The 17,038-nt window shown below is 60.1% G+C and overlaps 1 protein-coding gene across 4 annotated transcripts in view; it reads right to left on the reverse strand.

Annotated features, from left to right (window-relative positions):
• Positions 1-3,839: 3,839 nt before the first annotated feature.
• PRR5 (proline rich 5) overlaps positions 3,840-17,038 on the reverse strand; it is a 54,592-nt gene continuing 41,393 nt past the window's right edge. For all 4 annotated transcript variants that reach the window (XM_036931334.2, XM_036931330.2, XM_057486293.1 and 1 more), the window contains 6 exons: positions 15,309-15,357; positions 14,032-14,089; positions 9,619-9,710; positions 9,017-9,157; positions 6,036-6,171; positions 3,840-4,776 (listed from right to left, as the gene is read on the reverse strand). In XM_036931334.2, coding sequence (XP_036787229.2) covers positions 4,307-4,776; positions 6,036-6,171; positions 9,017-9,157; positions 9,619-9,710; positions 14,032-14,089; positions 15,309-15,357 — 946 coding nt within the window. In that variant the 3' untranslated portion in view covers positions 3,840-4,306. The remainder of the gene's footprint in view (positions 4,777-6,035; positions 6,172-9,016; positions 9,158-9,618; positions 9,711-14,031; positions 14,090-15,308; positions 15,358-17,038) is intronic.

Here is a 17,038-nt window from a genome sequence, read left to right on the forward strand (position 1 = left end):
CAAAGGCCTTTGGGAGGTGTGCATGTACACGGGGGAGAGGGAAAGACCGGGGAGCCAGCAGCCAGAGGTGGGCCTGGAGGGGCCCACAGACCCCTCCCCATGAAGAGCCTTCACTACCAGGTGGCAAAGCATTTCCCCCCAGTGCACTGGGCACAGCGAGGGCTTTGGGGACAATGAAGGGTGGCTTGTGTGTTCTAGAGCAGCTCCTCCTCTGGCTGCTGGCGCCCAAGGGGCCCTGGACGCAGTGGGGAGCGTGAGGATGTGTCCAGCATGACAGGTGGGGGGCCTCCTATCTGGAAGGGTACGTGTCACCCACTGACAACGTGCTGGGCCCAGCTCCTCTGGCAGGGAGAGTGGCTGGAGCCCGGGAGGGAACCTGCACAGCACAACTTACGGCGTGCTTATGGCGCCCCTCAGTGGGGCTCCCAGGGGAGCGGGTTTTGGAGTCCCTCCTGCCCTTGGAGGTGAGCTTCAGAGTCTGGGGTGTCACTCCACAGACTCCTGGGGGTGTCTGGGGTCCCTGTGCGGAACAGTGACAGCTTTGAATCTTCCTGCCCTCTGAAGTCAGCTTCCCTCGGATAATCAGGCAGCTGCATCAGCAGCCCCCAGGGCTTGTTACCAGGAGGACCGGGACCTGCGCTCGCGTGGTGCACATACCAGTGGGTGCTTCATGCCCTGAGTCTGTTGCCACTCACGGCTTCTCCAAACCCCAGTCCGCATTAGCCCCGGGTGAGGTCTGGTTATTAAGAAGCTAACAAAGCTGGGGATATATTACCGTTCACACATTTTAAAGGTGTCTTGAACGTATTTCAGTGTAGTTGGTTTCCTTCAGAATCCTGCATATTTTGTGTAAAAACACCACTGTGAAAGTGTCCCCCAGACGCCCAGAGGAGTCACACAGAGCAGGTCATGCCCTGAGAAGGGATGGGGCGCCCACGCAGCAGGCTGAGCGAGGTTCCCCTCGGGGAGTGCTGTAATCCATTTGTTCCCCCGCCTCCCCGCTGTGCGGCCCTCACACCCCCTCAGCTTGCTGAGTGTGCTGGGCAGAGCCACGCATTGGAAGGGCGGCGGGTGGCTCACAGCCTGCTTTTTGGCATGTTTTTGCCTGAGGCGCTGCTGCCTAATTATTTAGTAGGACTTTCCATTTAGACAGTGTTTGGAGCACCTGCCTGAGAAGTAGGGGCTCTCCCGTGCCTGCTGTAGATCACCGCTCACCCCAGGTTCTGGCTGGAATGCAGGTTCTGCGGCAGCAGGTGCGAGCCGGGCCTGAGAGGCTGCGGAATCCCCTGGGGAACTGAAATAAATACACAAGAAACAAAGACAAAAACACTAAGCTGCTTTCCTGAACCCTGCCCTGGGGATGCAGAGGAAACGTTTTGCTGAGGACAGATCACCCATTAATTAACTAATTAACCACTTGTTTGACCCATTCAAGAGATGTCAGGGTGTGGTGCCAGTGACTGGGGGCTGGGGGGGAACCTAGGTGAGGGTCCTGGCCTCATGGGATCAGCCTCCTAGAGGAGGATACAAGTCACCCCTCGGTCCTCCCGGCGGGTCTCCCAGGAGCTCCTGAGGCTAAATCCTCAGGCCCCTCTTGGCCTGGGTCCCTACCAAGGCCTGGAGCTCAGACGCAGGATTTGTGATATATGACTTTCTCTGCTACTGCGTGAAACCAGTCCGTTCCCACTCTGCTTGTAATAAACTCCCACACTGTGTAAGCTTCTGGCCCCACAATCCCTGTTTTTATCCCCGAATTTCAGAGAGCGACAGGACGTGGGGAGACCAGGTCATAGGCCTACGCTGGCCACTGCTGGCCGGGGCTTGGCCGGAGGTCCCTGGTGGCCAAGTGAGACTCGGTCTGTGACCCCGACCTCCAATGTAAGGTTTGGTTCTCGGAGGGGATGCCCGTGTTTCATCTAAGACCAAGGCTCAAACGTTTCTGTGTGAAAGGGTCTGTGGGTTTGGGGGGCCTGCAAGAGCTGGTCTTCTGTCCTAATTCATGAGCTCCCTGGGCCTGACTTTTCATACATAATTTACCAATTTATGACCAGATGTTTCAATGTCATTCCCCTGGAGTATTTTTCAAACAAGGCTGGATACAACACATGGACACACTCAGAGCCGCCTCTGTGCTGGGTGGGGACCACCCTTTCACTTCTTCAGGCTCCAGCCGAGCTGCTGCAGGGCCAGGCTCGGTGTGCCCCCTCCCTGGGCTCCAGTCTCCTCACTACAGCAGAGACACGGCTGCTGATGTCTGGGGCCCACAAACCCCCAGGGTAGGATTTGTCAAAGAGCTCAGGGGGCCCCTCAAAGGCCATGCCTGGTCGTGGGCCCATATGAAGGTGCCATCAGAGTTCCCAGGGATGAGACCAAGCCCAGCAGTCCAGCGAGCCTGGGATGCTCAGATGTCCACCACAGAGCCCCCAACCCTTGGGGGTGAGAGCAGAACAGAGGGCGAGCGCCCCAGCATGGGCAGCCCACAGCCAGGTTCCCGCCACACTTTCCGCCGTGTGCCTGGTGCTTCGCCTTCAGGGGCCCCTGCTGATAGTGGCCACCCCCAACCCAGGCTGAGCCAGTCGCAGGCCCATCCTGGGCTCTGTAAAGGAGCTGGGAGCCACCGAGGTTCAGGGATCTCAGCCCCAGCAGCTGAGCCATGTGGCCACGTTCTCGCTGGTTCTGACCAGGGACAGACTTCAGGCTAGTCCCCAGCCCCCATGCCCAGCTCCTCCAAGGCCGGGGTCACTCTGGGTCCTCCAGCCGCATGGCTGAGCCCCGCCTGGAGCACTCTCGAAGGGCCAACTGGTCACAAAGCCCATGGCATCAGTATTCCCCAGGTCACAAGCCAAAACCTGAGCTCTGCCCCAACCTTCACCCCTGGTGGACTGAAGCAGGGGCTCCCGGCTTGTTTCTCCCACTAGACAGGATTCATCTGAGCAGACGCTCCTCCAGCGGACCCCATGGGCTGCTGCCCCATGACCGGGTGACCTTCTCTGACGCCCTGGTGTGCAGCACCCCAACGCCTGCTCACCTGCCTGGGTCTGTCCTCCCGTTTGGTCAGAGCACCCCCTCGCCAGCTCCGACAGAAAACTCTCCATGACAGGCGAGCCCTTTGAATGGGGTCAGGAGCCCAACCAGGTGCAAATAGTTCCCCAACCCAGCCCAAAAGAAACCCCACGTGCCCTTCTCTCCCTGGTGGCCACGCCAACCCGACCCTTTAAAAGTAGGGCTCAGGAAATGTGCCCTGGGTGTGGCTTCTGTCCTCAGCGGGTACTGTCCCAGGTACTCTTGCTGCTGGCTGGCCTTTAGTGACCTCCTGGTTCTGGGGAGCCTGGTCCCCACTCCTCCCCCTGGAGTGTTCTGGGCCCTGCTGTCAGCCTTGGTGACCCACAGGCTCCCCCCAGGGTGCAGGGAGTCGGCCCCTGCCCAGCGCTGTCAGGAGGAGGCATCCGGCGGGCTTTGGTGCAATCCCACAGCCATGGGGTAGCCAGAGCAGGTGTTCCCACGCGCGCCTCCCAGGGGCAGGGCTGGGGGGACAGGCTGGCCCTGCTGCCCTCCCCACAAGGCTCCAGTGCTTCTATTCCCACCGTAGCTTATCTGCCAGGTGGGCAGGGGCCAGCTATCTGTACCCAGCCCCTAGGTTCCCAGCCACTCAAGAGGCTGTTGGTTTTTCTAGTTCCTTCTTCTGGGGTCTCCAGGTTCCTGTTAGGATGGGACAGAGAAACTGGATACCAGGGAGCCACCCACTCTGGGGGCTGCAAGGAGGCCCAGTGGGTGAGGTGACATCTCTGAAGACCCTGGAAGGACATCCCCAGGGTCCAGTGTCACAGACACGAGCTGGGGAGTGGGAAGACAAGCTTTATTCCACCCTCTTCCTGCCCGTGGCCACCCCAGGCAGAGTGAGGACAGGGTGCCCAGAGGGTCTGGGACAGTCACGCACAGGAGGCCACGCTGGCCCGAGGTGACTGGGGACGGAAAGGCGAGTCTGCTACTGACTCCTGTGGCTGTGGGGCTCGGCCGAGCCACGGGTTCAGTCTCAGTGGGGGTGGACGTTGGAGGGCTGGGCAGGCTGGGGGTGGAGTGAGTGGCCATGCTTGGTCCGCACACACACGGCTGACCCGGGCACCTGCTGACCGGCATGAGGCAGGCGGAGCAGCTGAAGCACGTGTACCAGAGTGGAGAGGTGCTGGGGCCTGGGGCGGCGACGCTTTCTCCAACACTCAGGAAGGCCAAAGTGCCTGTGACCACCAAGGGACCGGACGGCACAGAGTAGAAAAATTCCTGCAGGCTCAGTAGAAAAGTGAGGCCCTCACACGACGCTCTGCCGGCCCCCCGCCTCCTCGAGCTCAGATGCACCGGAGCCTCTGCCGTGGCCAAAGTCAATGAAGATCCCTTCGGAATCCGAGTCCACGGATTCCAGGATCTGGTCCACCAGGTTCTCGGGGCTGGAGGAGGGTGGGGAGCTGTAGGCTGGGCCGGGCTCTGGGGACTGGGTTGGTGGGTACAGTCTGCTGGGGCAGGGCCCCAACTGGGGGGCCAGGGAGGGTCTGAAGGCCCCAGTGGGCCCCTCGCTGGGTGTGTCGGCAAAGGCCTGGGGCTCTAGGCACGATGTCATCTCAGAGACCGAGTGCCTTCGGATGCCGGCGCCGCCACCTGCCGCGCCCTCTGCCTCGTGCTCTGCCACGGGGTTCAGCAGCGGCGTGTTGTAGCTCCTGGAGCGCACCACCGGGTTCTTGGCCAGGACGTCCCCAGGGCGGGAGCGGCGCAGGAAGTGCTTCTCTGCAGACAAACAGACAGACAGAACACGTGCCTCGGTTTCCCCATGGACTGTCAACAGATCTTGACACTTGCTATGCACCAGCACTCTAGGCAGACAGCCCCTGCCTTTGGAGCTGGAGACAAACCCACACGGGTGGGCCACAGGTCAGGCAGCAGCAAGGGTCCGGACGTGGGGGCAGACAGCAAAGGGCCCGTCCACTTGAGGCTGGGTGTGGTGGGGGCCCCCGGAGGGTGGGAGCCAGTGGCTGTGGGGGCAAGTTTCAGGCTCACACAGGACCCTGCAGCTCTGCAACGTGACCACCAGGTGGCAGGGATGAGCACAGAGAGTGGCTGGAGGCCTTTCCTGGGGGGCGGTGACAGACCCCTCCTAGCCAGGCAGGGGTCCTGTCGCCCAGAGCCCACAGAGGCTGGGCGGCTCAAGGTTCTCTGGCTGCCACGCCCAGGCCTGAGCTGAAACATGCCTGGTGGGCACTCTGGATGAGGGGGTGGCTCCCAGGTAGCCCTTATGCCACTGTCCCCTCGGTCCGGGACGCTTTTGCTCCCCTCCTCCAGGCACGCCCCTCCTAGTCCTGCAGCTCAGCAGCCGCCTCCCACCTTGGCCTTCCCTGAGCTCCCACCTGTGGCCCTCCTGTCATCTGGGCACAGGTCACCTTGGGGACTCATCTGGGGATTGGTTACTCATTGATCTGCCTTTCCTGGAGGATAAGAGACCGTATGGGTGGCACTTCGTCTCTGCAATCCCCAGGACCAAGAAAGTGCTGGCACACAGTAGGTGCTCAGTTTCACATTGCTGAATGAACCAGTGGGCTATCTACTAAAGGAGCAATGTGGCTGGCTTTTGCTGGACATGCCAGGCAACCCCAGGCAGCCCAGCCACCCCCACCCCCCCCCAACCCTGTCCCTCCTGCGGCTCCCCAACAAGCTGGGCGTTTGCAAGTGCCACGTTGTCCCTCTCTGGCCAACTTGGGACTTTCAGGACTGAGCACAGATGTGCTGTCAGGACGGCAGAAGCCTCTGTGGGGCTCTCGGGGGTCATCACCTGCCACTTATGGTCTCTGCTTGCAGGGATCCCTCAGCCCTTGAAGGAGGGACCCCTGGACACCTGCCTCCATGTCTGGGGTTCAGCATGGAGCAAGGCTGGCAGACGCACAGGACAGGTTTGTTGCATGTTTGAAGAACGAATCCCCGTTACCTCCTTGGTAGAGCTGGATGGGGGCAGTGGTTACCTCACTCCCCACCCAAGGACCAGGGACCCCTACCTAGGATGCAGGAGTGTGTGAAGGGGCCCTCGGTGGAGTAGAGGCCGTAGGTGCCCAGATAGGGCGACACCACCTTCGGGATCAGCGTCTCCAGGCGCAGGTAGTCCTTGGTGGCGCCCCGGGACTCATGCACCCCCTGCAAGAGAGAGGGAGGTGGGAGGCTCAGCAGGTGGCTGGTTCTCTGCCTCCCAGCACAGCCGGGCTTAGCTTGAAGGCTGCCGCAGTCCTGCCCCTCCCTGACCCCTGGGGTCTCTGGCCCCCAACAGTGCCCACAGTGACCTCCCTTCCAGCCCTCCCTCGAGTTGGGGCCTCTGAGTCACTCTCCTGCCTCAACACCTCCCGAGGCCGCCTGCCACACTCTGGGCGACCACGATGGTCCGTGGCCAAGCCCGCACCCTGGGCTCTGACACTGGGTTAAGCGCCCTGTGCACTGGCCTCCTAGAGGCTCTGGGGAGTCCTGTGGGACCCTCCGGCCGGCCTCACCAAGAGAGGGCCAGGTTTACTCACTGGGGTCCCTGGCCCCTGCCCTCACTCCCTCTGCCATGGGGCACTGCAGCCAGGGACTGCTGCCCCCTGGGGCCAGGCCCAGGTCCAGGCCGGGTAGTCATGGCCTGGCCACGTGACAGAGCCCCCCCTCCCCCCCATGGGCTCTAGGCTGTTTCCCCTGCTGGGTCTTGTCCCCCACAAACCCCCTCCCCACCCCTTCTACAGAGATTTGAAGGGCTCTCCCTCTTCTGGTTTCATCAGAGCCACAGCCTAAGGAAAGAAGCTGCCCACAGGCCAGCCTTGGCCTTGCTGACGGTGGGGAGCAAGCCCTGCGTCCCCAGGACCTCCGGCAGAGGGCTGGCACACAGGCCTTTAGCGAGTGCTTGCTGAATGAATGGGACCTGAATGAATGAACGACTGCACCACAGACATCACTCCTGACGTGGCTGTCAGCTGCTTAAGGGACAAGATATAGTCAGGTAGGATGTTAAATACTAGTTGAAGATATCAAGAGATCTAAAATCAATAATTGAAATTTCCGCCTTGGGAAACAAGAAAAAGAAGCGCAAATTAAGTCCAAAGTGAGCAGAAGAGAAGAAATAAGAGGAATCAAAGCAGAAATCAATTAAAATGAAAACAGGAAATTGAGAGAAAATCAACAAAACTAAAAGCCGGTTCTTTGGAAAGACCAATACAATACAATCAGCAAGTCTCTAGCCACGCTAACTAGGAAAAAGAGAGAGGATATTAACATTTAATACTATCAGAAATTACTAATATCAGAAATGAAAGCAGGTACATCACTACAGACCCCATGGATCCAGCAGTGTTTGGACAAGGAAGGAGGGGGATTCCATGGGCACCCCCATAAGTCATCCACGGGAACAGGAAGGAACCCGCATTTCCCTGGAATTGCCTTCACCTTCAGCAGGAGTGACCTGGATGAGATGGAGCTACTGAGCGGTGCTGGCTGGCTGACAAACTTTGTGTCACTTCACTCCCAGAACCTGCTTACACCTCTGCTCCCCAGTGCACAGTGAGGAAATCAGGGCCCAGGGGCTGCATTATTTGTATGCTGCATTTCAGACACGTGGCTGTTACCCTGGCTACTGGGACCCTGTGAAAAGGAAGTTGACTCTGGGTGAAGCGCAGGGCACATGGTCGGCCCTCAACACACACTGATCAGCAGCTGTGACCTCAGATCCATCTGGGACTTGAAAAAAGCTGGGACAAGGTCATTCAAAATGAGGCCCAGGTTGGGGCGGGGCAACAGCAAAGGGCTGTAGATGCGAAAGGCTATGGCACCCACCCACCAGGGGCAAGCCAATCTGGGGGCATGGAGGCCAAGCCCAGGAAGCTGTGTGAGGCGCAGCAGCCACCAGGGGGCAGCACTACCCCCACCCGGTGGCCCACCTGGGTTCTGCTTAGGGATCAGGGCGCCACTGTCTGGGCTCTAAGCCCCAGCCCTGTGGCTGCAGGCTCCCAGAGGCACCTCGGTGGGCTTTACATGGATTTCTCCCCATTACCCTCACGGGCTGGGAGGCCCCTTGCTTCAGTCCAGCCAGGTCTGACCTAAAATCCCTCCAATCCCAACAGCAAGCCTGGAGGCCCACTGGGTTGCCAAGACAACCACGAGCTCCCACCAAATTCAGCCCCCAACCCTCCAAACCTCCACACTCACCAGCCCCTCCCTTGCTCTAGAATCTTCACTGGCTGCCCTGAGCCCCAGGACCAGCCTAACAGACCTGAATGTGGTGAGTGGGGGTGGCTTCAGAACCACACACAGGGCTTTGGAGCCTGTTACCCTTGGCTCCTGGCCTTGTTAGCTCCCGACAAACAAGGGCTCTATTTCTCCACCTGCAAAATAGTGAGGCTGACCGTGCCTTCCCTAACCCTGTGACAGTGATCAGACTGTAGGGTGCTGTGCCCACCACAGGTGTCGAGGTGCAGCAGTTTGCAGTGGGGCTGCTGGTGGCCCATCAGACCCCTGCCTTGGGCAGCTGCTCAGTGTGGCTGCCAACGGCTCATAGCTGCGCCCTTCCAAAGCTGCCTTTGCAGATGAAAGCTGTCTCCACCGAAGTGTCTGGAACCAGCACGGAGAGCTGGGGGCGGGACGGAGAAGAAAGGCTACCCGCAGCCCCACTACTGACTGGTGAGGGACATAAAGGCCCTGCCCCCGGCCCATGAGGGACAACGATGGTCTTGTTTACGTGCCTGGACTCCCCATGGGGTCAGGCTGAGGGCAGCCTTCTCCTGAACCCACATCTTGGTCTAACTCCTTCTGCGTCCCCCATATCCCCCCTTCTTTCTCTCCCATACAGGCTTCTCCTGAGAATAACCTGTAACTCCCCACTGAGAGTCACATGGACCCCATCCTTGTCCCAGGCTCTGCTTCGGGGAAGCCTGGCCTGAGACACCCCTCTGCCCTGAGCCTGGCCTTGTGCCCATGGGTGCCCAAGACATGGGTGAGCAGTGGCTCCACAGGCCCCCCTCACCTGCAGTACCAGCAGCATCTGTACAATGGCGGGGGGCACGCGGGCGTGGGTGCGGGCCAGGGCCTCCTCCAGCTTCACGCTGAGCGTGATGGCGTTCCGGAAGTGCAGCAGGGCCAGCTGGCGCACTGACGGCTCCTTGCCCTGCAGACGAAGAACACCGTGCCCCACCCTGCTGCTGTCACATGAGACCCTTGCTCCCCCCAGGGCCCCCAGTTCTGAGGCCAGGCACAGGGGAATGGACCTACTGACCCTCGGCCCCCTTCCACCCTGGCATCCTCCCCAGATGACTCGTCCTGAGAAGACGGGGTCCAGTCAGCTCCTCAGATAAGGTTACTCAGGGCTACTGTTACACAAAAGACCCACTATGTGCTGGGCGCAGCCCACAATGTGCTCCTAGAGCCCTCAGGAGGGAGCTGTCCTTATTTGCATCTTGCAGGTGAGTAAAAGGTTCTGAGAGATCCCGGGAAGTGCCCAGGTGCAGACAGCCTGTAAATGGCAGTGAGGGGCAGGAGGGTTCCCATCCCCGGGCTGGGCCGTCCGGAGCCAGCCCACTGTGGAACACCACTGCGGCCCTGGGGTCCCGCAGCTGGAGGGTCACACACCTGCACCGGGTAGAAGATGGCCTGCAGCATGGGCAGCACGTCGCTGAAGAAGAAGTCCCATGTCTCTGCCAGCGAGTCCAGCAGCTTCTGTCCTGTGGGCACACTGCTGTCACGGCTCATCCCTGGTGGGCCTTGGACACATCCCACAACCCCGGGTGGGGGGGACGCAGGAGCCGAGGCTGGGCTCTGGGCCTCGGAGGCACCCTCTCACCCCGGTCAGTGGTACAGGGTGCTTGAAGCTCTGTGGCCCACTGCCCACTGCTTAACCCCCCCTTTCCTCAGTGTCCCCATTAACCAGAGGGGACAGCAACAGGGCCCCCACCCCAGAGCTGGTGGGATGAAATGAGACCATGCGGGGCCTGGAGCAGAGGGAGTCTGGGAAGGGTGCTGCTGGCTCCCTTTGCAGCCAGTACACATGCCAGACCTGCACAGTGCGTCCCCTGGGGTTTTAGCCCCACAGCCTTGTCCCATCCGATTGGCCTACGGACCTGGCCAAGCAGGCGAGAAATCCATCCGCCCAGGCATCCACCCTTCCTTCCTCTTTTCCCCTGTCTGTCCACCTGTCCATTTACAGAGCACCTACAGGCCTACAGGCACCCAGGTGATCACAAACAGCCCCAGTCCCACTACATGACAGGGAAGCAGGACACTGAGTGGTGTCTCCGAGAACCATGGTGAGGGGTGACGAAGAGATGGCCTCCGAGAGGTTCAGGTCTCTTCCTCAAGGGCCTGAGTCACCACCCCAGGCTACTGGGGGTGGGATCTGGGGAGCCAGGGAGGGCTTCCCGGAGGAGGTGCTGCCAAGGTGATTACGAGGATGGGTTTGCCAAGGTGACCAACATCCTTAGAGTGTGAACCCCAAAGGTAGGTGTGTGGAAAGCAGGCGTTTGGATAAGCTTTGCGGGCATTTCTGCCGGCCCTGGCAATGCAGCGCCATCCTGAGGGTGGACAGTCGTGGAGGATGGGGACAGCTGAGTGTCCCCAGGCTGGCTCTGCGCTCCCCCAGGAAATGCAAAGTGCTGAACCCTCAGCCCTTCTGCCTGGAATGAGCGGATAAAAGGGTGCTGGGTCAGGGATAAGGAGACCCTGGTATGTGTCACCAAGGCTTCTGCTGCTTGGTGCGACCCCCACCTGGAAGCCAGGCTAGTAAATGGCTGGAGAAAAAGGGGACATGGTAGAGGTCTCTGGGTGAGGGCAGGGAGAGGGGAACACACTGGCCTGCTGGCTTCCCTGTGTGCTTCTCATGCAGGACCGCCTAGGGGTTTCCATGGGAACAGGGCCTGATGGGGGTCTCCGCCCCTTCTCACTTTCCTTGGGCTCTGGGCCCACGCTCCCTGCACCTGTAAACCCACCAGGTCTATGAAGGTGCTGGGGCTTAGGGAGAGGACTCAGGTTGGGGGTCTGGGAAGCCTGTCTGGCAAAGAGGGGGGCCCCAGCCTCCGTGCATAGCCTGTCTGCTGGCATTGGGGTTCCCTGCCCAGTGGCCAGACCCTGATACTCCAGGGGGGCCCACACCTGGCTCAGCAGAACCAGGATGGGTGGGTGCTCGCCACCCTCGGGGCTCTGTCTACACACAAAGATCCCTTCAGTTCCCAGCCACCACCAGCCAGAAGAAAGGCAGCTCAGTTCCCAGGGCCAGCCGTGGGGTGGCTCCAAGCGCAGGCTGCCCTCCTGCCCATGGGGTGGAAACGCGGTGGGAAGCAGATGCTGTAAAACAGAGCCGGGCCCACCAGAGCCCCACACTGACCAGGGCCAGGGGGCACGCCTCGCCCACCAGCCAGGTTCTCTGCAGGGGACTGGTCTGGGGGCACTGGGGGTGGGCAGGGTTACACAGTCAGGCGGCACAGCACCGAAGCCCTGTCCTGCTTTGCTGTGGGACCTCAGGGATGTCCCACAACCTGAGCCTCAGTGTGGCTCTCGGTAAAGTGAGTGTGACAAAGGCCCTTGTGCACACAGGGCTGAAAGCTGCCATGTGGGTGCTGGCTGCTGGCACGACGCCCAGTGGGCCTGTCTGTGCCCACTGTGCCCACATGGCAGGACCCAGGCAGTGACCATGGCCCCAGGCTGGGTCTCCCTCGGGGGCAGGTCTGTCTGTCCACCTTACTCAGTCCAAGTGAGCTGAGGGCTGACCGTGCAGGTACCAGAGACGGGAAGGAGCCCGGCTGATCACGGCTCACGTCCTACCCGGCCTGGGGAGAGCCAAGGACAGTGACAACCGCAGGGCCTGGCTGCTGAGGGCCTCCTCTGCTGCAGCCGGGACTCACTCCCACCAGCTGTCTCGCTGAGACCAGCAAACCACGGCCTTGGAGTCGGTCCTGGGAGGGCAGGGCAGCTCCACCTCCAGGCTGGCCTCCAGGCTTCACATTTCTGAGAACTGCTCTGCTCAGGACCTGATGTCCTCCTGAATAGACCTACTTGAGGGCCACCACCTCTGTGCAGCCCTCCCTGACTGTCAAGGTGGAACTAATTCTTTCTTCCCTAGGGCCTCCCTCTGCCCTGACATTCATCACACTGGTCCCTTACTATCTGGTCCACACCTGTCCTCAACTGAGTTATCAGCCCCCGCTGGGCAGGGCCTGGATCTCCATCTCTAGGTCCCCAGAGGCCACCTGCGGCCTAATCTGTACTGAGCACACAGATGGAGCCCATCCCACCTACTCTGCTGAGATGGGGATACTGAGGCCAGAGGGAAACAGTAGGTCTTTGGTCAGATGGGACTGGAAACTGGACCCTTTGGCATCTAGCCCGGGGCTCCCTGCCTGTCCCTGAGGCCAGGGTGCTGGATGGCCTGCAGACGCAGCTGCTGTCGGCAAGACCCCAGCAAGCTGCACAAAGCTCCCTTCTCCAGCGATCCCAGCTCCCGGGGCCAGAGCTGGTGGGAGGCAAGGCCCACTGGAATGTGCAGAGTCAGGACTGGGGTGCGGAAGGGCGTCCCTACCAGGTCCAAACGCTCCCTGCTGAGTCTGCTGGCCTAGGTGCTGCCTCCTTCAGGAAGCCTTCCCAGACCCTCGGAGGCGTGTGCCTCCCCACGCCCATGCCCGTGGTTCTCTGAGCCCTTCTCGGGCTCCCGCCTTGGATGCTCCCACCGATACATGCGGAAGGGGTGCAGAAGGAACAGGGGACATGCGGTTCTGAGTTCATGCAGAGCATGCCAGGCCACCAGGCCTGTCCCCTCTGTGAAATGGGCTGCAAGTCCTTCCTTCCTGGGTCCTAGTGAGGACTGAAGGAGGAATTTGGAGCAGCAGAGAGCAGCACGCAGGTCAGGAGCTAGGCTGCTACATAGCAGCCCTGTGGCCTGGGAAAGCTACTGAACCCTCTGTGCCTCGGTTTCCCCATGTGTTCAGTGGCTACAACGATGGGACCTCCTTTGCAGGGTTGTTGGGGGACCCAACCAGTTAGTGGATGGAAAACACTCAGGACAACCTGGTGCTGAGCAAGCACAGGCCCGCTGCCTACGAGGTGCCTATGAACGTCCGTGGAGCCTGAACTCAGCACAGGGCCAGCAAACAGCAGGCACCTGGTAAAGGCGCTCTGGTTTGAGCTGGTCCTCCCGTAATTCCCTGTCCCTACTCCGATCTATGCCTGCATGGAGGTGCTCACTATGGTCTCCGGGACTTTTGGTCCTGGGGGTGCCAGGACCTGGAGGGGGAACGGTGGTTGGTCTGGACCCTCCCATAGTTGCTGAGGCCTGGGCCAGGCAGCAGCCCTGCTGGGCTGCGTGGGCCTCTAGAAGGGCATGTGTGTGCCGGAGTCACGTGACCTGGGCTTGGACCCACCGCCACGCCTCACCCGCAGTGTGGTTGTGGACAAATCGCCTATCACTGTGCTACTGTGCAACAGGAACAACGACTGGAGACCTAACAGGGTGTGTGTGTGTGAGCAGCAAAGGAGAAATCTGGCCTGGAATGCCCAGGGCCAACGTGGGCCCCAAACCCACGCAGGCGGCAGATCCCTGCTCCAGCCCTTCCCTTGGGAGGATCAGGGTGACCCTGGCCCTGCACCAGCTCGCCAGTCCTCAGAGGTCCTGATGGGCTTGTCCCGGGCTGCTGGGACGGGCTCCCAGGGGCCAGAGGCCGTGGGCAGGGAGGTGGAGCAGGGCCTTCTCCCTGACTTCTCTGGCCCCCTGGGGCTCTAGCAAGCTGGGGGGCAGATGCTCTCCCCAGCAAGTTCCCCTCCTTGGGCCAGACCTCAGACCTCAGCCCTGCCACCCCTCAGGCATCATTTCTGCCCCTTCTGAGCCCTCCCAGCCAGGAAAGCCACACCATCCACCCAGAGCCCCCGGCAAGGCAGGCATGCCATGGTTCCCAGTGGCACACCTTCAGTGCCACTGCCCTGCGGCACTAGCCACTGTGCCTAGTCGCCATGCCAGCAAGCAGTACAGCCCGCATGCATCCCAGCCATGGCCGCACTCACCCTCGTAGAAGCGGATCTTGTCCCGCAGGATCACCATGCCCTTTGTCAGCAGTTGGTTCTGAAAGGCACCAGACACCCCGTCACGGACCACGGGAGGCCCTGGCAGGCAGCGCCCCCAGAGTGCACCCACAGCAGCTGAGGCACAGAGAGGAGGGGGCTCACTGACAGCCCACAGCCGGCCCGCTGCAGTGCTTGCCCCACAGGTCGCCCTGGAGGACAAAATCGACCCCATGGGCTGAGCTGGCTGGTGGCTGCCTGCACATCCCACAAAGGAGGGGCCTGGTGACCGACGGCCTGGCTGTGACCTGCCGTCACTAACGTGAGGTTCAAACTGCAGGGGCCCTGTGCACGTCACCCTGGCATCTTGGCTGAGGAGGACACCATGGAGTCCCAGCACCACTGACAGGAGCCAAAAGGTGGAAACGACCCCATGCCCACCGACAGGCAAGTGGACAAAGGGGTGTATGGAGGAGAAGCAATATCACTCAGGTGTAAAAAGGAATGAAGCACTGACCGCACCACACGTGGGTGGGCCTCTAACACTGCTCAGTGGGCGCGGCCAGCTGCAAAGGTCATGTGGAGCAGGATTCCACGTGATGAAATGCCTGGAACATGCAAATCCACGGGCATGAACCCAGACTGGCAGCTGCCTGGGGCTGGGGGAGGGAAGCTGAGGGAGTCTCCTGGCAGATGAGAAGTTCTGCAATTAGTGGTGGTGGCTAGTCAACTGTATGAACACACTAAATGCCACCACGCTGCATGCCTTGAGTGGGTACACTGTCTGTGAATTATACCTCAGTGAAGCTGTTCAATTAAAGACCAACCCTACCCCATGGGGTGTGAGGACCCCCAGCCCTTCTTGCTCTCCTGGGGCAGAGTGGGCACCATGCTGAGCCGGCACCAGGATGCCCCTTGCTGGCTGGGGCCTCGGTGGGCGGTTCCCATGTGCTCATGGACTTCGCAGGCCTGCTGACCACACGGGGTGTAATGAACATGAGGTGCTGAAGTGCCTGAGACAAGGGACTTCGGCAATGCCGACACCATGCTACCACTGTCACTGTCACCAACAGGCACTGGAGCCATGCAGATGACCCGACCCGGACGTCTGGGAGCTGCTACTGACACTCCAGGAGGAGGTGGACTAATCACGAAACTAACCCTGAATTCCGCCCCATGCCAGGTGCAGCACCTGCATCTTACCATTAAGACGTCACCTGCATCTTACCATTAACCTTCAGGAAGTGAGCCCAGCCTGGCTGCAGAGCAGAGACACCCACCTGCAGGTACTCGGTGAAGAAGGACCCCAGCTCCGTCTTCAGCAGCTGTCTGTGGGTGGGAGGGGAGAGGAGAGTGAGGGAGGGCAGGAATCAGAGACCGCGGGCAGGCTGGAGGCGGGGGCACCTGGGCAGCGGGAGGCCCACTGCTCAGCGCACCCTGAGGGCAGGCCCGGCCCACCGGCCCAGGGCTGCAGGGGGCTGGGCAGGCTGCGAGATTCTGAGGTCAGCTGCTGTGGCCCACCAGGCACCTGCTCCCCACCCCCCCACCTCACACAGGAGGAACCTGAAGGGCCCTTAGGGAAGAGGGCCAGAGGCACCTCATGGGTGCCCAGAGCTGGACCTCCAACACCACCTGCCCAAATCCCAGGCTGGTGCACGCCTGTGGCTGGCTCCTCACTTTCCTCCTGCAGGTGTTGCCTGCAGCTTCCAGCAGGTGCGGCAAGACAGGCTCAAGAGAGGTCAAGTGACCTGTCCATGGCCACACAGGATGCACCGAGTTAGGACCTGGCCCTTGTCCTTGATATTTGTGTGGACACCACCAGGGGCAGACGGAATGGTAGCCGTCATATTCCAGACTGACCGCAGACCCAAAAGGCTCGGGCATTCCTCGCGTTCTTTATGTTCTGTATCAAAAGCCTCCATCAGAAACAGACCCTGGATTACAGGCGGTCTTCTGCATGGCTCTGGTAGTTACCATGATTTGCCAGCCTCCCAACGACATGGCTCAAATTTCATTTATCAGGCGTAAGAACTGTGGGCAGTTCCACAAACCACGATCTCTGCTGCCAGCTCTCCAGCCCACGGGTCCTCACGTGGATAACAGAGGGGCACAGGATTGGCAGCCAATCCCGTCACTCCTTTGAAAGTCGGTCTGTGACTGGCCCACGTCATCCTTCCGTACAGACAGCAAAGCTGCGGTCCCCTTGCCTCCTTGCGAAAAACTCACGTGATACTTCATAGAAATGAGGAAGCATGGAAGAGGAACTGGCCAAAAACATGGAAGTGCACCAAATAAGTGAAAGTGGTATGCTGGCCAGGCAAGCTCTGGGCAACCTACTTGGAAGGTTTTTACCAAGAAATGAAGCACTTCTCCGTGTTCCTAATGTTTTAAATGACAGTGTACTAGACTAACTCATTTAACTAGCGTCTTAATTTTCCTATATATATTTAACTAGTGTTTTAATTTCCCTATATATTTTTAACCACAGTCAGAGAGCTTTAATTATTTTTAACACAAGTTTTTAAAGATCATGGAACAATCGTGATTTCCCCTATTGATTAATGAGATCACTTTGCAGCTCTGGGGCACATTTTCAGGGCCTTGGGATGCCGGACAGAGAGGGACTGGTTGTATTTTTTTTAAAAAAACAACACATTGAAGAAAAAACCCAAAAAGCCTTGCCTCCGCAGGCTGCCCCCAGGAGTCAGGGGGTAACAGTCACCAGCTCCTGCCCCCACCAGCTTGCTCAATGTTGGAGCTGAGCCCATGTGGCCCTCGGAACCCACAGTCCTCAGTCTGAGGCCAACCGAGGAGCTGCTGCTGAGAGATGGGCCACCCCAGACAGACGCCCTGGCAGCAGCGCGTGGTGTCAGGATGGGCGCAAGAAGGCAGAAGGCAGAGCAGCCTGGGCCACTGAGCACAGGGCCAGTGGCCTTTCCCAGCTGAGCTCGACCCAGGGTGACTGGAGGCCTGTTCAGTTTAAGAAGCTGGGCACTGCACGGACAATGAG

This window comes from Manis pentadactyla, chromosome 10 (assembly GCF_030020395.1).
Source record: "Manis pentadactyla isolate mManPen7 chromosome 10, mManPen7.hap1, whole genome shotgun sequence".
Classification (NCBI taxonomy): Eukaryota; Metazoa; Chordata; class Mammalia; order Pholidota; family Manidae; genus Manis; species Manis pentadactyla.